The sequence below is a fragment of the Pungitius pungitius genome, chromosome 12 (genome assembly GCF_949316345.1).
Source record: "Pungitius pungitius chromosome 12, fPunPun2.1, whole genome shotgun sequence".
Classification (NCBI taxonomy): domain Eukaryota; kingdom Metazoa; phylum Chordata; class Actinopteri; order Perciformes; family Gasterosteidae; genus Pungitius; species Pungitius pungitius.
The window spans coordinates 4,304,910-4,328,075 of record NC_084911.1 but is presented as its reverse complement, the minus strand read 5'-3'; the positions used below and the strand labels follow the sequence as shown (position 1 = coordinate 4,328,075).

The window sequence follows — 23,166 nt, the reverse complement described above, 5'->3', positions numbered from 1 at the left end:
GCTCATCAGTAACATAAAGCGTCTCCATCACCTTGTAAGCAGTGGTTGCTATGGTGAACAGCAGAGTGATGAGAAAGAGTAGGATGAAGGTGAGGCCTGTGCTCCCCATGTGATCTTCTTCTGCCTCCATCGTACTGTTCCCCTTGTAGAAGTCTGCATGTAGTGTACAGTCATTATTTAGTGAGCACTTTGGGCAAAACGCAGGCTTCAACAAGAGCTCAATGACCAAATTCTGTTCATTTTCCTGTGTTAGAGTAGCGTACTTTAATACTTATCAGCTCAGAGTAGATCTAGTTAAAGTCTACGTTTAAAATAGTCAACCATCAATTAAAAGAATTGTTCATGCAGATGTTTTGTTACTTATTAAATTGTTATTTTTAACCATATAGACTAATTCATTTGCATTTCCTTGTTTAATGTTGATTTAATTCCTCCCAACATGATCCTGACTTGCTTTTGAAAGTCCTCATTAATGTTGTGGCAGGCGTGACTTGGCTTGTGAATCAGTGTATTAATGATTTAAAGCACAGAGCTGGAATTAGACCTTCGACCATCATCTTTCTTGTGAAGGGAGTGCAAGACCCAGCGGAGTAAATGCAAACACAAAGACAAGTCACACAAACATCGCACAGTCAATGAACACATGTAGTAGTAGTTAGTGAGTTGCTCTAGTGTTATTCTACATGCTATAAAATGGTTTGGTGAGTTTGATTCATTAGTGTCAAACATCCTGAAGGCCACACACAGGATCCCACTGTGACGCTGACAGTAAACATGTAGCTGTAAACATGTGTTGAATAAAGACGTGAACAGCAGGCGACAAACATCAACAGAGTTGCAAAGAGCTGTTTTTATTAGTTTTTTTTAACTGAATTAAAAGGCAAAACACAATGTCACATGACAAGCAACAAACAGCAGAAGACACAGCAAGGCAGGAGAACATCTACTGGGCCTTGCACGTTTCAGGGACGTTCATGTTGAGGTTGACCAGGTTGGTGTTTTGAAAGCTTCTGTACCCAATGGACCTGACGATAGCTTTAGTGGTGTTAGCCACGGACTCGTGGTGAACTACACAGCTGTACACCACGTCGCTCTTTTGCCACTGCTCCAGGCTGAAAGACAACTGGCCGTAAGCAGAGAAGGTCCCTTGGTTTTCTACAGGGTTCGTGGTATGGAACTTGTACTTTGAATCTGCTTCCTCGTCATCAACAAGCCAAGACACGAAAACCTCCCGAGGGAAGAAGTCTTTCACGTAGCAAGTGAGGGTCACCGTGTCTTTTCTAGTGTGTTCTAGCGGTGGAAGCATGAACACAGAAGGTCGCTGAGTTTCTCCTCCTGCAAGTGTGAGAGGGACGTTTAGAGCTTCTGCCGCGGATGAAACAAGCGACGGCACTGCAGGAAATGTCCGTGACGCATTGACACCCACGGCGTGTCTGATGGTACAACGAGAGAAATCAAAACACAGTCGCTGGTTGGTTCACTTACCAGGAATCCTTTCGTAGGGCGTCTTCAGTGGTTCAATCCAATCGTTATGTTCAACAACGCAGTAGAACTTTGTCCCCCGGCTCCATTCGTCATACTCAATGTCAAGTGAAAGGCTTATTTCTTTGCTTCCTCTGGGGGGGGATTTTGAGACTCCAGCTATTGCCTGTTTGTGCTGATTCTCCCACGAAATCTTATGAACTGATGGTTTGTTGACCTTGACATTACATTTCACGGTTCCTTGTCTGCTTACGAACATCTGCTCCATTGTGGGGCCTTCGATTGTGACCTCCACATCTGGTTTAGGACATCCCTCACCTGCCAAGAAGTAACTTTTTAATGGAAATAGCTTCAAAACACAAAATGCAACGACATCTACCTTGAATCTCTTGATGAAAAATGTGGAATTTACTCACAAGAGGTGTCTGTGTCTTTGTAAGTCAGCGATGAATTCATGAATGTTGGACCTTTACCCTTAAACTGACACGTCAACTCAGTGCCATGAGTCCACTCGCTGGACGGCAGCATGAGGAAACTGGTGGCACTGTACAGTGTGGTTCCATTTTCATCCTTTCTGCCCTCAGCAGTCATGGTTTTGATTTCGAATATTTTGTTTTGGACTTCTTGGTTGTTTTTCAGCCATTTGATGTCATAATCGTCGGGTGAAAAGTCTTTGGCAAGGCAGGAGAAGGAAACCTCGGTTTCCTCATCAGAGGAGGCCAACACTTTAAGAGTCGGCAATTCAATAACCACAACTGAAAAAAAACACATACACAAATATATATATATGCAGAAGCAATTGTGAAAAGTGTTATGAGATATTGTGAATGTAATTAAATAAATGACATAATAAAACAGTGGAGCTTTAATGCTTGCTTCTGCAACCAGCGCGCAAACACAGATTGAATGTTAATAATCAACAAACAATGAAAGTGGGGGCAGACTGACATCAAGAAGAAGTCAAATAATGCAGATTGATGAAAATAAGCAGAAAATGGTGCAATAATGTTTTCTGAGGACGGTGCAGAGGACAAAAAGTATAGAAGCAGAGAATGAAATAAGAGCGTCAGCCTTCTTGTTCCACCTGACTGTTTGGTTTGTCTGTGAGGCCTGTTGTGAAATCAAACATATTCAAGGACATGTAAAGCTACTTCACTTCAGTAAAACTGTAGTTTCATGCTCAGATGTTCCCTTCAAATTGTTGATTTAAAAACAATTATTTTTTACTTTTTTATTTGTTTGACTGGTAAAAATAACGGTTTCACCAAATACAATTCTCAGCAAAATTCACCAAACCAAAATCGCACCAAAAATAGATTCAACTTAGAGACTAATACTCAGTAGACTTATTGAACTATATTTAGGATATTTTATATTCATTTTATCACAACAAACTCTAGTTTTTAATACTAAAATTAGTCAATTGCCATCTTGCAGGAATAAAACACACTATAAACCCACTAGATGTTAAATGATGGACTCAAAGGCATTCATCCATCACGTAGCATGAGTCTTACTTGGTCTTTGGATGGTGACCTCTACCCGTCCTGCTGCATGGGTCGCCGCGCATTGGAAAGTGGCGTCCTTTGCCTCCCAGTCCTGTCTGCTCACTCGGATGTGACTGACCCTGGAATATAAGTTTCCCTTTTGAACTGGAGGGTACTGGATGAAGTCGGTCAAGGCGGCTCCATTCACTTTGTTCCATGCAAAGGTCAGCGAGGAGGGCGAGAAGCCGCTGGCAAAGCAGCCAAGAGTGACTGTGTCTCCAGTCCCAGAACCACATTGCATCAGAGGGAACACCGTCGGTCTGGTTGAAGTGGCTAGAAAAGGAATAAAAGAGATAAGATTACAATTTAAAAATTAAATTTGAGACTTTTTCAGTATAAATAATACTTAAAAGACAATTGAGAGTCAGTCATGGAACAAGGCAAGGCATTTTTACCATTTAAGATGTTGCTCTCAATACACGTTCCTCTATAATTCAGAATGTAATTTATTTGTTTGGTTGCAGCAAGTTTAACCTCCGGCATTGAATATTTTAGAGATTTTTTTTTCTGTATATATAAAGGTAAATTACATTAAATGCACAAGTTTGACCATAATCCATAGTATATCCTTTTAAATTAAAGAAATCGAAGTGTTAAGTCACCGTTCCCATAGTTACATTCATTATATAACATTGATGCCATTCATATTGTTACAAAAACATAAAAAATAAATTTAAATTCAGAAGGTATGTATAAAATATTGATATAGTATATAGTATTTACCTAATAACTACTTTTATTACTATTACTGAGGTACCTTTTCCACAGTAATAAAAATCATTATCATGCTGAATGTACTTAGCAAATGCAAACACACAAGTCTGCCTTTACATTTAATGAATCACACAATGTTTTAAAAATTACTTCTAAACTAAAAATACAATTTAGAGTAATAAACAAAGCCGAAGATGTTTGCAGCAAATATCCAGCGTTTTATCCTGTGCTGAAAATAGCAATTTTGGACATTTAAAGAAACGTAGAGCATTAAAACCTTTAACTTTTAAAGTAACAATTGAGATGTTGAGCAAATTGAACTTCATTATGAGGTTTTTGATAGATTTGAAATCCAACTGAACTAAACAATCTTGTCATGCAACAAAATGTTGATTGCTGAGTTACGGCTACATTAAATTATAGTGAATATTTAAGTAATGTCTGGAATGTCCTTCTCTAATCAGAACTATTAAGATGTCTTACCTGATGTGACTGTTACCATGGTGCCTTTTCCCCAGTAATCAAAAGCACCGTCACAGTGTAACATGACATTACATCCAAAGTGCAAAAACATTCACTTAAAGACACCTTTGAAGCCACTGAGGTCTAAATATTACATATTACCCAGGCCAGTTCTACTGTCCATATGAAGACTCTTTCACCTGCTTACTAGAGATGATCATTATTGGTACTTTTCCCAAGTAATTAGTTACCTTTTTAGTGCAAAAATACTTAACAACCTTTTTCATCTAATAACTGATTGTACTTAGTGAATATACCATTTACACTCATCTCTTTGCTCTAATACTTGGATTTACTATTTTTAGGTCCATTATATCTTAGTTTAAGCTGATTTGAAATCAACATTAATTTCATAATAAACCGGGAAAAATATAGAAAAGTCTTCACTATTTATCAACTTAATATATTTGATAATTACTCACCAGAAGTCACTGTAACTTCAGTCCCTTGTCCCCAGTAGTCGAAGGCATCACAGTGATGCATCTCCTGTCACTGCCTGAACAAAAACCTGTCGTACCAGAAAAATGCCTTAAAAACTTAATTAGGTGACTGAAACACACAAAAAACTTGCTCAAAATAAAGACTTGATTGTATCTTTAGAGTTTTTCTTTTTTTGCTGATTCTCAATCAGTTGTGAAAGTTGATATACTGGATGATGATTTACTTCTGTGACTTTAATCTACTTATAAACTAACTTTTAATGACTAATATCCATCTAAAAGTGATGAACACAGTACTTACTCTACATTCCAGTTGAAAAACAGTCTGTCCTGTTGGTTTATCACAATGAGAATGGGAGAGTTTAAAGTTTCTGCTTATAGGTTTTTGTATGAATGAATATCTCAGTGCCCCCCATGTACCCACACTGTGATAAACACTAATACAAAAACCTCACCCACAGCTTCCTGCACTGGAATTTTATTGTCAGCAGTGTGTAAAACTAAAAACAAACTCATATTTTAATTAATTGAACGATTGAAAAGGATGCAATATTTCTAATTTACAAGTCACTCATCTATTACGTTATTGTTTTTAATCCATATTTATTTATCAATTTAAATGTCTTTCATATGTGATGTCAAACACTTATATTTGAATCAGAAAAACTGAAAGGAATTTAATTGAACACAGCGGTTGTTTTATAGTTTTTAACACATTTGAATTGCTGTTTCATTTGATCCTTTCGGCACTGCTACTATTATGTGGTTGGTTTAAGAAATACTTTCATCATAATTGTTTTATTGTTCTTTTTTTTTAAACTACACTTCAGCAGTTATTTTTTCTTTTCCCATTTAATTCCTTCTAACATGTTTACCTCTCACAACTTTAGGGTTTTTAGGTGGTTGCAGCAAAACTTAAATAAGTAATTTTATATTCAAACGATGGCAGTATTTTCACTTTAAAAACATTAATCTCAACATGAATTTCATAATCAACTGGTAAAAATACAGAATAATCTTCACTTAAAAGAGTTAATTACTCACCAGAAGTCACAGTGACTTGAGTTCCTTGCCCCCAGTAGTCAAAGTAATCATCACAGTGATATATTCCAACGTGCTTCCAATACAAATAGTCATTTAAACCAGGGAACATGTTTTAATGGCAAAGCAATTCCCAGTGGACTCCTTATTACCACATCCCTTGAGACACATTTCCTGTGGTCTGGGTCACATAAAATATGAGTCTGAGTTGACAACAGTTAGGCAACACTTCCTCTGGATCAGACCCGTCAGATCCAGATCTGCTGCATTGAGTTGATTCAGTTAAAATACTGTTACCCTGTTAACTTGCATTTAAACACTTAATGTACAGAACAAACTACAAAAGTAAACATCATTCATTTTCTATCAAGTGTGCTTTCATCATCTCATGTATTGCTGTGTGAAAGAGGAAAACTTGATACAAACTAATGGCTTAAACACTTCCTGACAGTCAGTTGTTAATGAATTACACACAAATGTTAATTCAACTGTTGGATACTTCAATACGAAAATTACAGCGCATATTAAACACAATTGTGATGTCACAGACTTTTGCAGGAGGAAATTCTCTCTAACTGGACCACGCTGAAATATAAAAAATAAATACTTTTTATATTAAATTTTAATTTTAAATACAATGTTGTATTTTTCAATGTTTAACAACCAAAATAAAACTTTCAGGGTCACATTTGTTTTTAAAATGATAAAACCTTTTGGCCTCGATTTCGGTTTAAGTCCTGATTCCCAGCTGACGAACCTGACACTAATGGATTAAAGCCAATACACAGTAACTGTATTATCATAGCTAATATAAACAAGTCATAGTTCATCTCTAATCGTTATGTTGCTATGGCAACATCTCCTTCAAACAACTATGTGTTCTTTTGCTCATCTTCCAATATTCATTTTTACTAAACATTAACAGAGCCTGAACGTATCAATATGTACCTGAAAAAGTGTTTTAGCTGTTAGCGTAGCTCACAATGTTACATTATCAGAAATGAGCATCAATGCCAATGTCCTGATTATTTAGCTGAATATTGGTAACTTTTTTTAGGAAAATTTTATTTCACTCTGTGGTGAATTATTAGGGCCTGAGCCGACTGAAAGTCGGGCGAAGCCCTATTGTGTTTGCAAGAACTATTATTATATTTCTGCCACTTCAATCACACTTTTGGGGACTTTATCAGGTTCAAAAACTCTTGAATTTTTGCATGCGCTTCAGAAGTGCGAAAAATTTAGATATTCTTGGGGTCCCGCAATTAGGGGATAAAAAAAAGTGCTCTCTAGCGCCCCCCTAAGTGCTCCCTAAGGGGAAATTTCGAAAAATCAATTTACTCGATCCTTTGCACACAGATGCTCTTGGTTGTTCTCTACAAAAAATTATGGTATGCAAATGCTCTAGGGTTTTTTTCCGCCAATTAGAATTTTGTGTCGAAACACGTTTTGGCGAACACCTCCAAGACGCTTGGTCCGATTCTTACGAAATCTTCGGCAAAGTTATCATTTTAATTGATGCTTATTATTGAAATCGTATTATCAGTCTTTTTCTTTTTCCAAATCCTTTTCACCTTTGCATTAATGTGTGTAACTTATCATCATGTTACTATTATTAGTGCTGTGGTCTAAAGTTACAGTTTGTTAACAGGCTGTGGAAGCACCTGTTTCCTGTGTTACATAAATATTAACCAGTGTGCATGTTGATAATCACAACTCAAAAACCGGCAGATATTTTTACTTGTCTTTGGATAGCATCTCTTATTATAGAAATAATTGTTTATAATAATTGTTTTCCACTTTAACAACATATGTGCTTGTACAGATGTGCTTTTTAAATAAAGGATAGTAAAATGAAACACATGCATGCAGTAAATTGAATATCTTACATTTAAAACACACTTAATACAGACTGACATCAAAGTAGTCACAGATCTGGGTTTTTATGATTGTTTGTCAGAATAAAGGGCAAAACATACAATCCCCATTAATTTGATGTTCCACTTGTCCACTTAACATTTATTTTTATGAGTCTAGTGATTTGGGGAAACCAGGTAACTTAAGTGATTACATTTAATAACAAGAACAATAACAAAACTGTAGGCTCTGACAAGGTGATGCATTATTTAGAGGATCTTTTTCAGGCATATCACCAAAGTGGATAAATATTTATATCAAATTAACTGTAAGTTATCAGCAGTCCTTCAATTGTTTTTCAATATGTGAGAAAAAAAAAATATATATACAGTATATATAATATATTATTTTTAAGCTAAAATTGAATAATATAGAATTCCAAATGTATTCTTCCTTCCACTAGTTGTTTGTAGTTCAGAGTAGTGATTTTATGATCTGAGCTTCTCTTCTTTTGGAGTCACTGCGCCTCAGTTCCGTTCATGGCAGGTTTTTGTATGGAGCCATATCACTGTGGTTCCCACCATACACAGTACATTGTGCTCGTACAAAAACCACCCACTGATATGTTGCTTGGCTCATTCTTGTTCTGTGGACTCAGCGGGGAAATCATGAAACATGGTCAGTGTTATGTACTGTTGTATTTTAAATTATACCCTTTAAACATTTAAAAGTTGTTGCTTTTGTTTTGTTTTTTATTATTTGTAACTTTATTATATTACTTTTCCTAAAATAATCCTTTGTCTAAGCTTGTTTCATCCGAACAAGACTGGCAACACGCATTAGAAAGCAATATAATTTATGACTTTTTTCCAGCACCGTGACTAAACAACTACCCCAAAAAGGAGAATTCTGCTACTCACTTTCAATGTATTGCGTTTATCTTCGTTTTTTAGGCTCTACTGATTTTGGTAAATCATTTGTCTTTTTCTTTTTAGTAAGTTTTTTTTTCCAATTGTATAATTATACATAAAAATGGTAGTTTTACAGGAGTAAAAAAACAGGTATTGAGTTACATACATTGTGCAGTAAAACCTGTAAAAGTAATTTGGATGAGAAATAAAACCTCTGTGGCATAAAACAAAAGAAAAAGGCTCTCACAGGATGATACATATATTAAAAAGTTTCAATAAAACAGATTTTTTTTAAATAGTTGTGATACAGTATATTTTTTTAAACACAAGCCTCAGCAGTCCACAGGCCATTAACAGTTGCTTAAGCTTGTGAACCACGAACAAAGGAAAACATCGGGTTATATAATTTTTCCACCACACAGGCGTAGTCGCCCTTAAATTGGTTAAACAATGGGGCGCCGTTGGTAAAATGTTGCACGTTCTAAAATCCTCCGCAGTTTTCGCAAATTTTGCGTTAACCCTAACCCTAAATGTAAATGTTAAATGTTATATATAAATGTCAAATGTAAATGTTAAATTTAAATCTAAATGTTAAATGTTATATATAAATGTTATATATAAATGTTATATATAAATGTTAAATGTAAATGTTAAATTTAAATCTAAATGTTAAATGTTATATATAAATGTTAAATCTAAATCTAAATGTTGAGTTTAAATGTCAGACATGACATGAACACAAAGGGATCCTGTATTTGCTCATGAAGTCTCAAACGAGAACCCATTTTTCAGTGATGGTGTTACGTTCCTACTGGTTTTTGAACTACTGGTTTGGCTACGCATGCATGTTTGTTTTCCCCCGACAGCGGCAGATGTTGTCTTGTGTCGTCACACATTTGCAAACATATTGCTGAAAAATTCAAAATTTCAAAATGCATCCCATATCTATTGCAGCGATAACAATTGTATTGTAAGTGACTCACTTACAATACAATTGCCACGTATGAATAAATACACAAAAGAACATTTATTAAAAGTTCGCCACAACCAGGATTCGAACCTTGTCAAGCAAAATGCCACTATGTCGTAGGGGGGCTGATGATGATCAGCCAACTGAGCTTGTAGGATGATCTGATAATTTGTATACTTGTAATAAAATTATGTATTGTCAGTGGCAAGAAAACGTTTTGGTTCATCATGGTATTGGGTGTTTTATAATGAATTCATGCATTTCTACAGTACATTTTCAATAGTGTTGGGCTCCACTATAGTGTAAAACCAAGGCTGACTTTCCAACCCAGTTTTCTGCTGCAGGACATAAAACCCCCAAAAGGAACGTGCCATCACACCTTGGTGTGATTTCTCTCTCTGGGTGAAACAGCCCTGAGATCTGGGCAAGGCTAAGACTGCAGTATCTCCTCAGATCAATTTTTACTTGCGTCGATTGTCACGATCTGTGCTGGGTGCAGGTTGACGGAGGCAGGCAGGCAGGCAGGACTCAAACACAGAGTTTTAGAAGGTGATCTTTATTCACCATAGAACTAAACAGAAGCCAAAAACGTGCACCAACGAGGACTGACATGGACAATGACGCGACAAAGGACAACTGGCACACAGGGCTTAAATACACAAGGGAGGTGCAGGTGATTGGACACAGGTGGAAGCAATCAGGCAATCACAGGACAGGAAGTGAAGTTACCCAGAGACACGAGACACAAGAAAGCTACAAAATAAGACAAGCAGACCCAAACCGTGACATCGATTAGAGGTTGAAGGGCGCCTCCTCAAGTCAACTTGCCAGACTGGACTCAGGATTAAGGATTCAGGCATCTCCAACCTTTTTCCAACTGCTCCATTGAAGTCCGGCTCCCCCAGTCGGCCCAAGCAGCTCACCAAGAAGGAAAACTTCTTCTACCCCCTGGGATACAACTCGAGTGAAGAGCACACAAGAGCACCAACAGCTTTTGTGCCACCAAGAAACCCAACAGTCATCATCATCACCATCATCGATCCTGTCGTGCGAGCAAAGCAAGGACTATACTGGAGAATTTAATAAAGTTATATGTGCACGGACCTGTTTCAAGCTATTTAGCAACAGCAAAGAAAGGGAGCTTAATACATAGTGCGCTCAGGTTACAACAGCACCGTGATTCTGAAAATTGGTTGTTATTGTTCCACATTGTGGACGTAACATATAGTCTTTAAGAGCATTTTTGTTTGGTTTACTATGATGGAGGCGGCTCTTTGTTTAGGACCTTAGGAGAGCCCCATTGGAGCACAGGGATGTCCATCCCTTCAGGCTCTCGGATCATCACGCCTCTCGTTGTTCACGAGTTCACTGCATACTTACGATGTTTTGTGTGTGAAACATGTTATTCTCAATATTCAGTTTTATCTACATTTGACCCTGAGAGTGCATGCAGATTTTTAGCAACAGGTTCACTGCATAATTAGGATGTTTTGTGTGTGAGACATGGCCCCCCCGCCCCCAGTCCAATGTATGAACATGACCCTGAGAGTGCATGCAGCTCTTTATCGACATATTTGTGTGATACGGCCCCTACACGGCCTTAATTAATATTTCTCAATTATTGTTCAAGTGTAATTACAGTCTAGCGTGAGCATGCATGATTATATTTAATACTCAACAATCCCCGCAACAAAGGACCGAGTTAAACGAGACTCGAGGAAACACAGAAGACCTCATTAACACACAGTAAGGCTAAGTCTGGGCAGAGGTTAAATTAGCATATGTCGTTATTTTTGTCTTGGTGTTGTTTAACGAGAGATTGTTTTTTTTGTATGAACTGCTATTGTGCCTCATTGTTCCGAATCTGTTTTACTTTAAGTCTTTCCTTCTTTCTTTGATTTCTAAGTCTTTCCTTCTTTCTTTGATTTCTAATTTACTAACAGATTCACCCGTCCCTCCACACATACATATAGAGTTACCTACAGACAAAGGGTTTAACTGTGTGAGGAACACACGTGCCTACGTCGTGCCTAACAAAAAGACTCACTTGTTAAAAACATGAGGTAGGTAAAAAAAATAAAACCGCATCTGCAATATTACATTAGGCACCACACATATATAATCAAAACATGCAAATGATAAAAATGAATAATAAAAAGTAAAAGCATGCAAAACAAAAACAAAGTGGTGATTAACGGTTGTTGGGGATAGCATATTAGTAATTGTAATGTGTATGTAGAAGCCTTTTCAGTTGGTCCCTTTAACCCCTGATCAGCTACTTCCGGTGGCTGAGCTGGATATCCTGACGCGTGTAGTTTTAAAGATGAGGAGTAGAAATTGATCCGGTTTGGTGCAATGACCATTTATTGCTCTTCCGTGGAAAGATTTTACAAACCAAAAATGAAGTAAAAATAATAAACACAATTCAACTAATGTAGTCTCTTATTTGGTGGGAGACGGCTTGTCACGTCATGGCTCCTCACGTCACTCCACCACACGGTCAAAAGACTGTTTCCTTTCTCAGCCACACCCACTGCTCGGTCTTCCTGTCTTTAAGGCCTGCCTACACACACACCCACACACACACACATGCACACACCCACACACACCCACACTACTTTGGAGGAAAGAAACATGAATATACAGTAGCTCGATATGGCTCCTACAGTGTATGTATTTAAACTGCTGTAACAGTGAGCTGGTGTTGAATCATTGGTGGTCTGAGGACTCCTCCTCTGGTGGCTTTGTGTAACAAGTGTTCAGGCACTGAGAGGTTTTTGTACAGTTGTACTGATGGTTTGTGTTACTGTGGGTCTCTAGCACAGTAATACACAGCCGTGTCTTCAGGCTGCACATTCTGTCCGTTTAGAGTCACTGTTTTACTGGAAGCATCCAAGTCGATACTAAACTTGTTCTTCAGTGAATCTTTGTAGTATGACGCTCCAGTATATTTCATTCCAATCCATTCCAGTCCTTTCCCTGCAGGTTGTCTGATCCATGCTGTGTAGTAGCCAAGATCATAAGACACCTGACAGGTGATGGTCAGACGTTGACCGGGCTGCACAGTCACAGAGGCCGGCTGCGTCAACTGCTCACACTTCACACCTGTGGAGGCAAACATGAAATAGTGTATCAGTGTAATAACAGTGAGCAGTCAGTGTGCTGTGATGTCCATGTCTCTGCCTCAGTGAGACTCACAGCATCCAGCGGCCAGCAGCAGCAGCAGAGCTACAGAGAACATGTTGGTGTGGAGGTTGATCTGATGGGAGCTTCTCCTCTTCTGCTGCGACTGACAGCGAGATATCAAGTCTTTAAAGGAGGCTGTGAGGAAGTTTACTTTGCATATAGAAGGAGGCTATAAAAGAGGGATGAACTGTTCTGTCACAGCAGACTAAAGCCTGGAATAGTGTCAAACACGTAGTGACACCTGAAAGAAGATGTATTTATTAATTTAAACATTAGCTTAAATGGACCTCTCAAAGAAATACAATAATGCAGGCATGTCAAACTAGCAGATCAATATTTAAACTCATCAACATATTATTGAATATATGCCTAATCTACATATGAAGTTTCATTGAGACTATGTTTTGCTGAGTGTGCTGATGTTGAACTTCAGAATGTGCAAAAATAAACCAATATTTAGAATTTGTAGTAATTAAGTAGTAATTAATTTGTTCCTATAGTTTGTGTTATTGTGGGTCTCTTGCACAGTGATGGACAGCAGTGTCTTCAGGCCGCACATTGCGTCCCTTTAGAGTCACTGTTCTTTTTAACTAAATACACTTGAAGCAGAATTGTTCACCTTGAGAATACCAGAGAGACTCCAGACATCAAGTTGCAAAAGGCAGCAGCACCTGAGATACAGACATCATGATTCATGTTGAAACTTTAATCTGTGTTGAAAAATTGTTGGCAATAAAAAAACAGTTTACTGAAGGGATTAAGAATGGATGGAATGTTCATTGTATGTTCATGTTTTAAATCTATTTGTTTATTTATGGATTTTTAAAAGCAATAATTACAACACAGTATTGATAAGAGTAGCTCCATAGTATTGCAAGTGTAAAGATACTTTTGCCAACCAGAGAGCCACTTGGAAACTGATGATTATATAATTTATAGTTTATGGCATTCGTATTTAAGAATTAATTTATGCTTTTGCAATTAACTAAACACTTTATATAACTGTGAGTGATTTGAAATCATGGAGATAATAAATGTTTAGATGTGGCTTTAAAATATATTTGTGACGTTGTAGTGAAGGGCGTGGACCCAAGCGCAGCACAGAGGAGTCACAGGGAGGTCTTCGGGAGCAAAAAATAGATTTATTCTATAGACAAAAACAAAGAGTGCAGAAAACAGCTCTAGTCAGGAGTGGGGTGTCCTCTGAATAAGGCCAGTCAGCAGGCGAGTCGGGGTCCCGGTACTCTAGGACAAAAGATCAGACAGGTGAGTAATAGCATCAAATTCTCATAAAGGACCAGATGGTCTGTACGTGTAGCTACCGCTCAAATGACGGAACGATCTGGCGACGAATGGCAGGAGGACCCAGGCTTATGTAGGGCCATCCTAGATTGCAAATCCCCGTCAGCTGTTTCAGCCACACCCTCTGCAACAGAGCACGGGGGAGTGGCTCTCTCCCGTTGACTGGCCTGGAAAACAAGGTTAATAGGGACAAAAACACGAGGGGCTGCTGGGCTGACAGTTGACAGCATGACAGTACCCCCCTCTCAACGGAAGCCTCCAGGCGATTTCTTCGGCTTGTCCGGGTGGGCCTTGTGAAAGTCCCGGACAAGGTCAGCATCCAGAATGCGTGAACGAGGCTCCCAAGACCTCTCCTCTGGGCCGTAACCCTCCCAGTCCACGAGATATTGAAAACCCCGGCCTCGCCGTCGAACATCTAGTAGTCGTCTGACTGTATAAGCAGGATGGTCGTCAATGACCCGGGCGGGAGGAGGGGGAGTGGCCGGAGGGGACAGAGGACTGGTAACAACTGGTTTTAGCTGGGAGACATGAAAGGTAGGGTGAACTCTGAGGGACTTTGGGATGATGAGTCTGACTGTGGAGGGGTTAATGACCTTCTTAATTACGTATGGGCCGATGAAGCGTGGTGCTAATTTTCTAGAGTCGGTCTTCAAAGGAATGTCCTTAGCCGACAGCCACACCCTCTGGCCTGGTGTATAATTGGGTGCCTGGGTTCGGTGTCGATCAGCAATCCTTTTGTTCCTCTCAGCTGTCCTCAACAGCGCTGCCTGGGTGTCCCTCCAAATCTTGCGACAGCGTCGAAGATGATGTTGCACCGATGGAACAGCCAAGTCCTCCTCCTGGGCTGGGAATAGTGGGGGTTGATAACCCAATGATCCCTCAAATGGTGATGCTCCAGTGGCAGCAGAAGGTAGAGAGTTGTGTGCATACTCTATCCAACTCAGGTGAGTACTCCAGGAAGTTGGGTTTGAAGCGGCCACACAGCGTATGGCAGCCTCCAAGTCCTGATTAGCCCTCTCAGTCTGTCCGTTAGTCTGAGGGTGGAAACCAGATGACAGGCTGACCGTAGCTCCCAGGGCGTGGCAGAATGACTTCCAAACTCGCGAGATGAACTGAGGGCCACGGTCGGAGACAATGTCCAATGGGATACCATGAAGGCGGAAGACATGATTTGTTAATAGGGTAGCCGTCTCATGGGCTGACGGGAGCTTAGGGAGGCCAATGAAATGGGCTGCTTTGGAGAACCGGTCCACAATGGTCAGTATTGTTGTCATCCCATCCGAAAGAGGTAGACCAGTGACAAAGTCGACCCCTATGTGGGACCAAGGGCGACCAGGCGTGGGTAAGGGGCGGAGCAGCCCCATCGGTGGTCGGTGAGAAGCTTTGGCCCGGGCACAAACCGGGCAGGCGAGGACATATCCCCTAGTGTCCCCCTCCATGGCAGGCCACCAGAAGTGTCGTCTGAGGAGAGCCAACGTACGACTAATCCCTGGATGACACGCGAACCGAGAGGCATGTCCCCACTGCAGGACTTGAGAGCGGACTGACTCCGGAACAAACAGCCGATTTGCCGGTCCTGTGCCGGGGTCTGGGTTCACGTCCTGCGCCTCCCGAACTGCTGCCTCCACCTCCCAGGTCAGAGCTCCCACCACCAACGATGCGGGCAGGATAGTATCTGATCCCCTCAAGGACTCTTCTACCGCGAACTGGCGGGACAGGGCATCCGGCTTGATGTTCCTTGATCCTGGGCGGAACGTGATGGAGAAATTGAAACGTCCGAAAAATAATGCCCACCGGGCCTGGCGGGGGTTAAGACGTTTGGCTGACTGGATGTAGGCCAGATTCTTGTGGTCCGTCCACACAATGAAAGGGATCTCTGATCCCTCCAGCCAATGTCTCCACTCTTCCAGAGCCAACTTTACAGCTAGAAGTTCCCGGTTACCGACATCATAGTTGATCTCTGCAGGAGACAGGCGTCGAGAAAAAAATGCACATGGGTGCAACTTTTGTCCAGGTCCGGAACGTTGGGAGAGTCTTATGTTTTGGAATAAAGAGCACGTCTGGAACTCCTGCGTTTGAGTCCTCCCTTCCGCCTGCACCAGCATCCTATTCTGACAATATTGGGCTCTAAAGTAGATATACTGTATATTAAAGTACTGTCCTTTGAGATTTCTGTTTGTTGTCTGTGGATGTTTTTGTTCAGCTGCTCCACTGTCTTCAGTCACTGTGTGTCGAGCACAGAAGTAAACAGCTGAGTCTTCTGCTGTCAGGCTCGTGACCTCCAGGTACTGAGTGCTCTTGGGCACATCTTCAGTCATGATGAAGCGGCTTTGAAAGGAGCTGCTAAAAGTAGGAGAGTTGTTCCCTGTGTTCATCCTCCCAATCCACTCCAGAGCGTTTCCTGGCCTCTGTCGTATCCAGTGAATGTTGTAGCTTGTCATGCTATAACCTGATATGATACATGACATCTTCACTGTCTCTCCAGGTTTTTTCAACTCGGAGGGAGACTGTTCCAGTTTGATCTCACTCCAAACTCCTGTAAGAAAAGACATTGTAATCAGCACACCTCACAGGTAGATAAGTGAGTGTCTCCACATGTTAAAGCAGAAACTGTTCTCACCATTAATAGTAACTATGAAGAACAAACTCCAGGAAATCATATTTTCCATTATGTTTTAACACGTGTTAACACTTCATCCACTGCTTTCTGCTCTGAATGTTTTCAAGATATATTAGTAGCCCAGTTGCTGCGTCATCAATGACATGAGAGCTGCATACGGCATTATTTTAAGGAAGGAACAATTTGCATGAACCTCCCTCAAAAGGTTTCAAAAGACAAAATGGAAAGCAGGTGAAATCAAATAAGTACACAACAGCAAAGAAGGGTGATGTAAAAGCTCCAAATTAATGACAACTATTCATAATGTAAAAAAAATTGTGATACAGGAAAAGTACAAAAACATATTTTTCTGACATGTTGAGCTGATAATGATTTTAATGTACTATATTTTAAATGGAGATTAGTATTTATTTGTCTTCAATTTTAGTTTCAAATTCAACATTTTTTGCGGATCAGCTGCAATGATCACAATGCAGGATGTTCTCTTAAATACATTAAATTACCAGACAATGTCTACTTCGGGGAGTAACTAGCCACACACACTGCTTTATAATGTATTTATTTAAATGTGTTTGACAGTGTGTGGGTGAGTCACATGGTTGCTGGTACTTGTGCAGGTCTGTTGGTGGTTTGTATCTCTGAGGGATAACGCACACAGCAACACACAGCTGTGTCCTCAGTTTGATGATTCTGTGCTTTTAAAGTCACTGTTGGAGGAAGAAGTGTCTCTGCTGTAGATGAACTTATTCTACAGAGCATCATTTTGATAAAGGCCACATAAAAATAGCACAGGTCAGACATTTACAAAACCAACAAAGCAGAGTTATTTTCTCACCTTAACAGCAACAACAAATAACAACTTACTACAAACAATTGTATTTTCCATTGTGGGAAACATACTAAAGTTCAGGTTATTCCCATTTGAGTGTGTCAGAAATACAAAATAACATTACATCTGAGAATGTTGAAAACCAATAAATATGATATATGCTGAGTTTTGGTTCTCAGCGTCTAACTCAATATCTGAAGAAAACTCGGATTGATTATTTTCATTGGTTGTAAAATTCTTGTATAGCAATTAATAAACGTGTCATCAACTTTTCAATCAGGAAAAATATAGAATAGCATATTAGTAATTGTAACAACATGTAGGTATTTAAACTGCTGTAACAGTGAGCTGGTGTTGAATCATTGGTGGTCTGAGGACTCCTCCTCTGGTGGCTTTGTGTAACAAGTGTTCAGGCACTGAGAGGTTTTTGTTCAGTTGTACTGATGGTTTGTGTTACTGTGGGTGTCTTGCACAGTAATACACAGCCGTGTCTTCAGGCTGCACATTCTGTCCGTTTAGAGTCACTGTTTTACTGGAAGCATCCAAGTTCATACTAAACTTGCTCTTCAGTGAATCTTTGTAGTATGATGTCCATCCAACACGTTCACTGCCAATCCATTCCAGTCCTTTCCCTGCAGGTTGTCTGATCCATGCTGTGTGGTGACTGCTAGGACTATAAGACACCTGACAGGTGATGGTCAGACGTTGACCGGGCTGCACAGTCACAGAGGCCGGCTGCGTCAACTGCTCACACTTCACACCTGTTAAAAACGATTTTTCTTTAACATCAAGTTATACAAGAAGAAGGAATGACTTTGATGAATCAAGAGGAACTTACATCCAGCTGCCAACAGCAGCAGCAGAGCTATTGAGAACATGGTGATGTTGAACCTGACGAGCTGTGAACTCAACAGACTGATGTGATGTTTTTATAGCTGAGCAACAAGGAAGGTCCCTGAGTTTGCATGGGATCACACATATGAAACTTCCACGTTGGTCTAACTGGAGCCAGTTGGACAGTCTCTCCAATCTGTTCATTATATCTGCACAGTGAAAACGTGCTTTGAACTCACCTCTGAGCACAAAGAAAACACACTTAGCTGCATTTACAGATTTAAACAAATGTCAACTTTTGCTTTCAATAAGAAACTCTCAATTAATTCATAATTGCTAACAAAGATAAGTTGTTGCTTGTTTGGCATGTTTTCTGATTATTAAACAAAATTTTCATATGAAATCAACTGTTTTTGTGCGGGTGCCTTTCACCATTCATGATTGACTATAAAGTATATGCGTACAGATTATTTAATTTTTATGAATTATTTTCCGTTAGCCAGGGCACATAAACATCATGATTGTAACGGTTCTGGGGCAGCGGAGTGACTCAAGAGCAGAGAAAAACCTGGGAGACGAGGTGAGGTAGTGGGCAGGTGAACGTAGGTGTGAATAAGAAATCAGGAAGAACACGAGGACATAAACAGAAAAGACAGGAGGGTTTAGAGACAAAATGAGAACTGAAACAAATCCCATCAAAGGTTAGAGAGATGTAGCTACATTTTCTTTCTAATAGAACAACTTCATTGCAAACAATTAATGTTCTCTACACAAACATATGGTTTGGAACTCTTCAGCAGTTAAAACACAGCAGAAATAATGTATTGATAGTTTTAGAACTTTATCGAAATAGAAAAATAACTCTCCATATGAAGCAACAAGCTTTGAAATAGTTCAAGGTTCAAGTGTCAGTCAAAGATGAGAAGAGCGGAATTCATTTTAGTAACAGAGAGAGAAACTTGACACAACTTTTTCACTCCCAAAAGACTTTCTTTATATTCCACATAATGTAATGTTGTGTCGTTATTGTGTCTCAGTTTGTAGAAAATCAAAGTATTTGTTGAAGTTTAGAAACCATTTATCAATGCAGCCTGTTATGTAAGCTGCTAGCACTCGATGTGTCAACTCTTCGTATTTGACCCTTTTTATGAGAAGAACAACAAGTGACACAAACTCACATCCAGCTGCCAACAGCTGCAGCAGAGCTAATGACAACAAGGTGCACGTTGAAACAGAAAATACATGATCTTCTAATGCTTTGAGTCTCATGGGATGTTTTTAATGAGTGCTTCACAAGGGATAATCGTATTTCTTTCAGATAGTGTTGTCAAAGCCTTGATTCCATTTAAAACATGTATAAATAATCTGAATCTAAATTTAAATCTTTTTCCAATAAAATGAATTTCATAACTCACTCAAAGTCCTGCAATACACCACATCCAATAATGCAATTTAAAAAGTGCTGGTGAAAGATTTGGATTGTTATCGTTCTGGAGTTTACACAAATGAAGTGAGAGCGAGATAATCTGACTTCATCTAAATTAATATTTGAATTTCATTTGCTGCAGCTGTTTTTTTTACTTTTAAGGTTTTGGTATTTAAATATCAGTCATTTGAAGCCACAGACATGCAGAGAAACATGGAGCCTCAAGAAGAAATGAGCTATTTAGGAAGTGAAACCTGAGACATGCAAAATAACCGATGGCAGTGGTAAGAAGAAATACATCTGCTGGCATGTCATGTCCAAGAAGTGGTGCCACTCAGGTTGTCTCGTGTCTACGTTGTGTTGTGATTTCCTGTTTTATTTTGAAAATCAACCCTCCTCTCGTTTCAGGCAACTTGCTCCTTCCCCCTGTGTGCCGGTCCGATTGTCTGCCCCTGGTTGTTTCCACCTGTGTCCTTACCCTGTGTGTGTATTGTCTGCGTCTCCCTTTGTCCTGGGCCAGTTGGTCTTGTCCCACGTTACAGAGAACCCGTGTGGACCAATGTCCTTTGACAAGTGTTGCTTTGTTCTTTGTACCTTGTTCAGGTTGCTTTCTGTTGGCTCCTTTTTCAGCCTAGTGTTTATTTTCTAGATCCTTTTGGTTCTTAGATGTAGTTTAGGGTTTGTTCTTCTGCTGAGAGGGATTTTCATTTGTGGCCTTTTGTAAATAAACGTTGATTTTGAACCTCGTCTCAGGAGTCGTGCATTTGTGTTCAGGGCCATTGTTCAGTCGTGAAATTAACAAAATATTTTGTATTTATTAGTTTGTCATAGCTTAGAATAGTTAATAAAGTAAGGGAGAATGAATGTTATATTATAAAAAAAAATGTTTATATATATAATGTATATATAATATGTATAATGTTATATTTAGAATGTTTATCATTTAAATACACCCTGACATTTTGGTAATAAAATAATAATCACTATCTTCATTATATTTGTGGTTCAGGACAAGTGTCACAGAGACAGTCTGAATGTTCTCAGTGGACGAGGTGAATAGAGGAAGTAGTTTTTGAACAGCTCTCTCATCATTGTCTCTCACTGTGTCTCTCTAGCACAGTAATACACAGCCGTGTCCTCAGTCTTCAGACTGTTCATCTGTAGATACAGTTTACTGCTGGAGTCATCTCTGGAGATGGTGAATCTAGCCTTGAATGAGGGAGAGTAATAAATAGGAGAACTTTGTGTGTGAATGAAAGCGATCCACTCCAGTCCTTTTCCAGGGGCCTGTCTGATCCAGTTCATAGGGTAGCTGCTGAATGTAAATCCAGATGTTGTACAAGTCAACTTGTGTGATTCATCAGGCCTTTTAACCACTGCTTCGGATTGTGTCAGAGTCTGACCATCAACACCTGTCAAGAGAAGAAGATCTGCATGTCATGTGATACGTTAACAGCAAGTGGAAACGTGTGGAATCAAGATCAGAGAAATTCTTCACCTGAGCAGAAGACAGTTAAAAGCAGCAGTCCTGTCCTAAAGTCCTTCATGGTTAACTGTGTGTCCACTGTCCTCTGTCCTCCTCTCTGCAGCCACATAAGTAGAGGAGAAAGACATGTGAGTTTTGCATTGACTCCTCCTCTTTGATTCAACAGAGGGATGAACTGTTCTGTCACAGCAGACCAAAGCCTGGAATAGTGTCAAACACGTGGTGACACATGAAAGAAGATGTATTATTTTACACCTGGTATTTGCTCGGCCCCTTCACAACCTGAAAGAAAAATCCAGTTTAATGAAGGGATATGTGGATGGATGGAATGCTCACTGTATGTTCCTCTAATTGAGCACTTTTAATAGTTATCTGACTTGTTGCAGATGCACATGTATGAAGTTTGCAATTGATCAACATCTTGAATGCTGTCTTAACATCACCTGTACTACCTTTAATGACCCGATCCTCTGTCTACCTTCAAAAAGATTCCCTTCAAGATCACCCCTCTGAGGCCAACCTCTATCCCCATCATCTAGGACCTTTGAGGATTAAATAAATTACTCAAAACTTACCTTTAATACAGTTTTAATGTTAACCCACAAAGTAGACATGTGACATTTACAGTGACCCTGTGTGTTTGTATTTATGGGAAAGAGAAGCTGTACAAACTGTTAGTGCTTTCAACTGAATGCACCTCTGTCTCATAACATCTAGTGAGTCCAGTTTAGACCTCTCAATATGTTCAGATTAAGACACAAAGTCACAGTTTCTTCCCGTCTGCAGTCGGGTTCATGAACAGAGTCCTGGTCCCCCACTGAAGTCCTTTTTTCCACCGGTGACTCCCTTCACACTCCACATGTACGTACACTTGTCACTTTCACTTACACTCACAACACAGTTGTGTAGAGTATGATTATCTGTTCGCTAGTGCAATGACTTGTTATTTTTAAACTATTCATCTGCTTTTGCTATTTATCTGAATTTAATCTGCTTTTTATCCTTTATACCTATTTTAGAGCTTTCTATTTTATTTCATACTGTGGAGTTGAGTTGTAAATAGAATACTTCATTTAATTTGTTTTGTGGTCCATTGTATCACTGTAATCACTGTAACATATTTTGGCAATAAATGTTCCTGATTCCTGATCAATGTTGCAAATCTGCACCTCTGTATGTGGAGCTTTGTCTCCCTCTAGTGGTCAATATGAGTAATACAACGATGCTGATTTATGACCTGCTGTATGTACGTATATGTAGTTTGTGGTAACGTCTTTTAATGGAAAAAATGTTTACATGTTTCAAATATTCTTTTTGCACTTATTGCAATACAGCATCCAACGATATCCTCTGTAGATATACAATATATATGTTCATTTCATTGGCGTTTAAGGAATATGTCAGCATTTAATGACATTTTGACTCATATTTATAAAAATACATTCAAATGTTTTCAGTAGTCTGATGTCATTTATATATGTGAGCTAAATTAAATTTATAATAGTATTGAACATGTGTTACTTTACTGGACTTTGTTCCAGTGGCAGGGGAGCTGCTAAGAGACATTAACTCATTCCACCATGTATGAAATGGGTGGTTAACATATATGTGCAATCTGTAAAGTTCAAGAAAGACTTGTTCTCAAACTATGAGCTGGCGTTAAATAATGTTCCTCCAGCACATCCACCAGCTGGGGGTCTGAAACGTTTCATGACAATTGGTAGCTTTCACTCAAGCACTGAGAGTAGGGACAGATGTGCACATGCTGAGTCATGAACTGACAAATCACTATGAAGAATGAACACACAGCTCACAAGAAGTTGGTCATCTATCGTTCCCATGTAGTTCAAGCTGTGAGAAACTTATTCCACATGTACACTATGTTTGAAGTAAGTGTGCATACTTCATGTTGTTATTAATGAATGTTTACAACTCCAGAAAAGTTAATACACTAAAATATATGAATCTTTTAAAACAGGTGTACATTTATTCATATATATAT

The 23,166-nt window shown here is 39.3% G+C and overlaps 2 gene segments (V, D, J or C); both read right to left on the bottom strand.

Annotated features, from left to right (window-relative positions):
• Window positions 1–815: 815 nt before the first annotated feature.
• Window positions 816–12,756, bottom strand: LOC134132944 (immunoglobulin mu heavy chain-like). The segment is given in 8 exon segments: window positions 816–1,335; window positions 1,486–1,800; window positions 1,899–2,237; window positions 3,000–3,302; window positions 5,750–5,822; window positions 7,190–7,203; window positions 12,305–12,586; window positions 12,680–12,756. Coding segments are annotated over 8 exon segments (1,761 nt in total).
• Window positions 12,757–17,758: 5,002 nt separating this feature from the next.
• Window positions 17,759–18,507, bottom strand: LOC119219974 (Ig heavy chain V region 5A-like). The segment is given in 2 exon segments: window positions 17,759–18,179; window positions 18,257–18,507. Coding segments are annotated over 2 exon segments (348 nt in total).
• Between the last annotated feature and the right edge of the window lie 4,659 nt (window positions 18,508–23,166).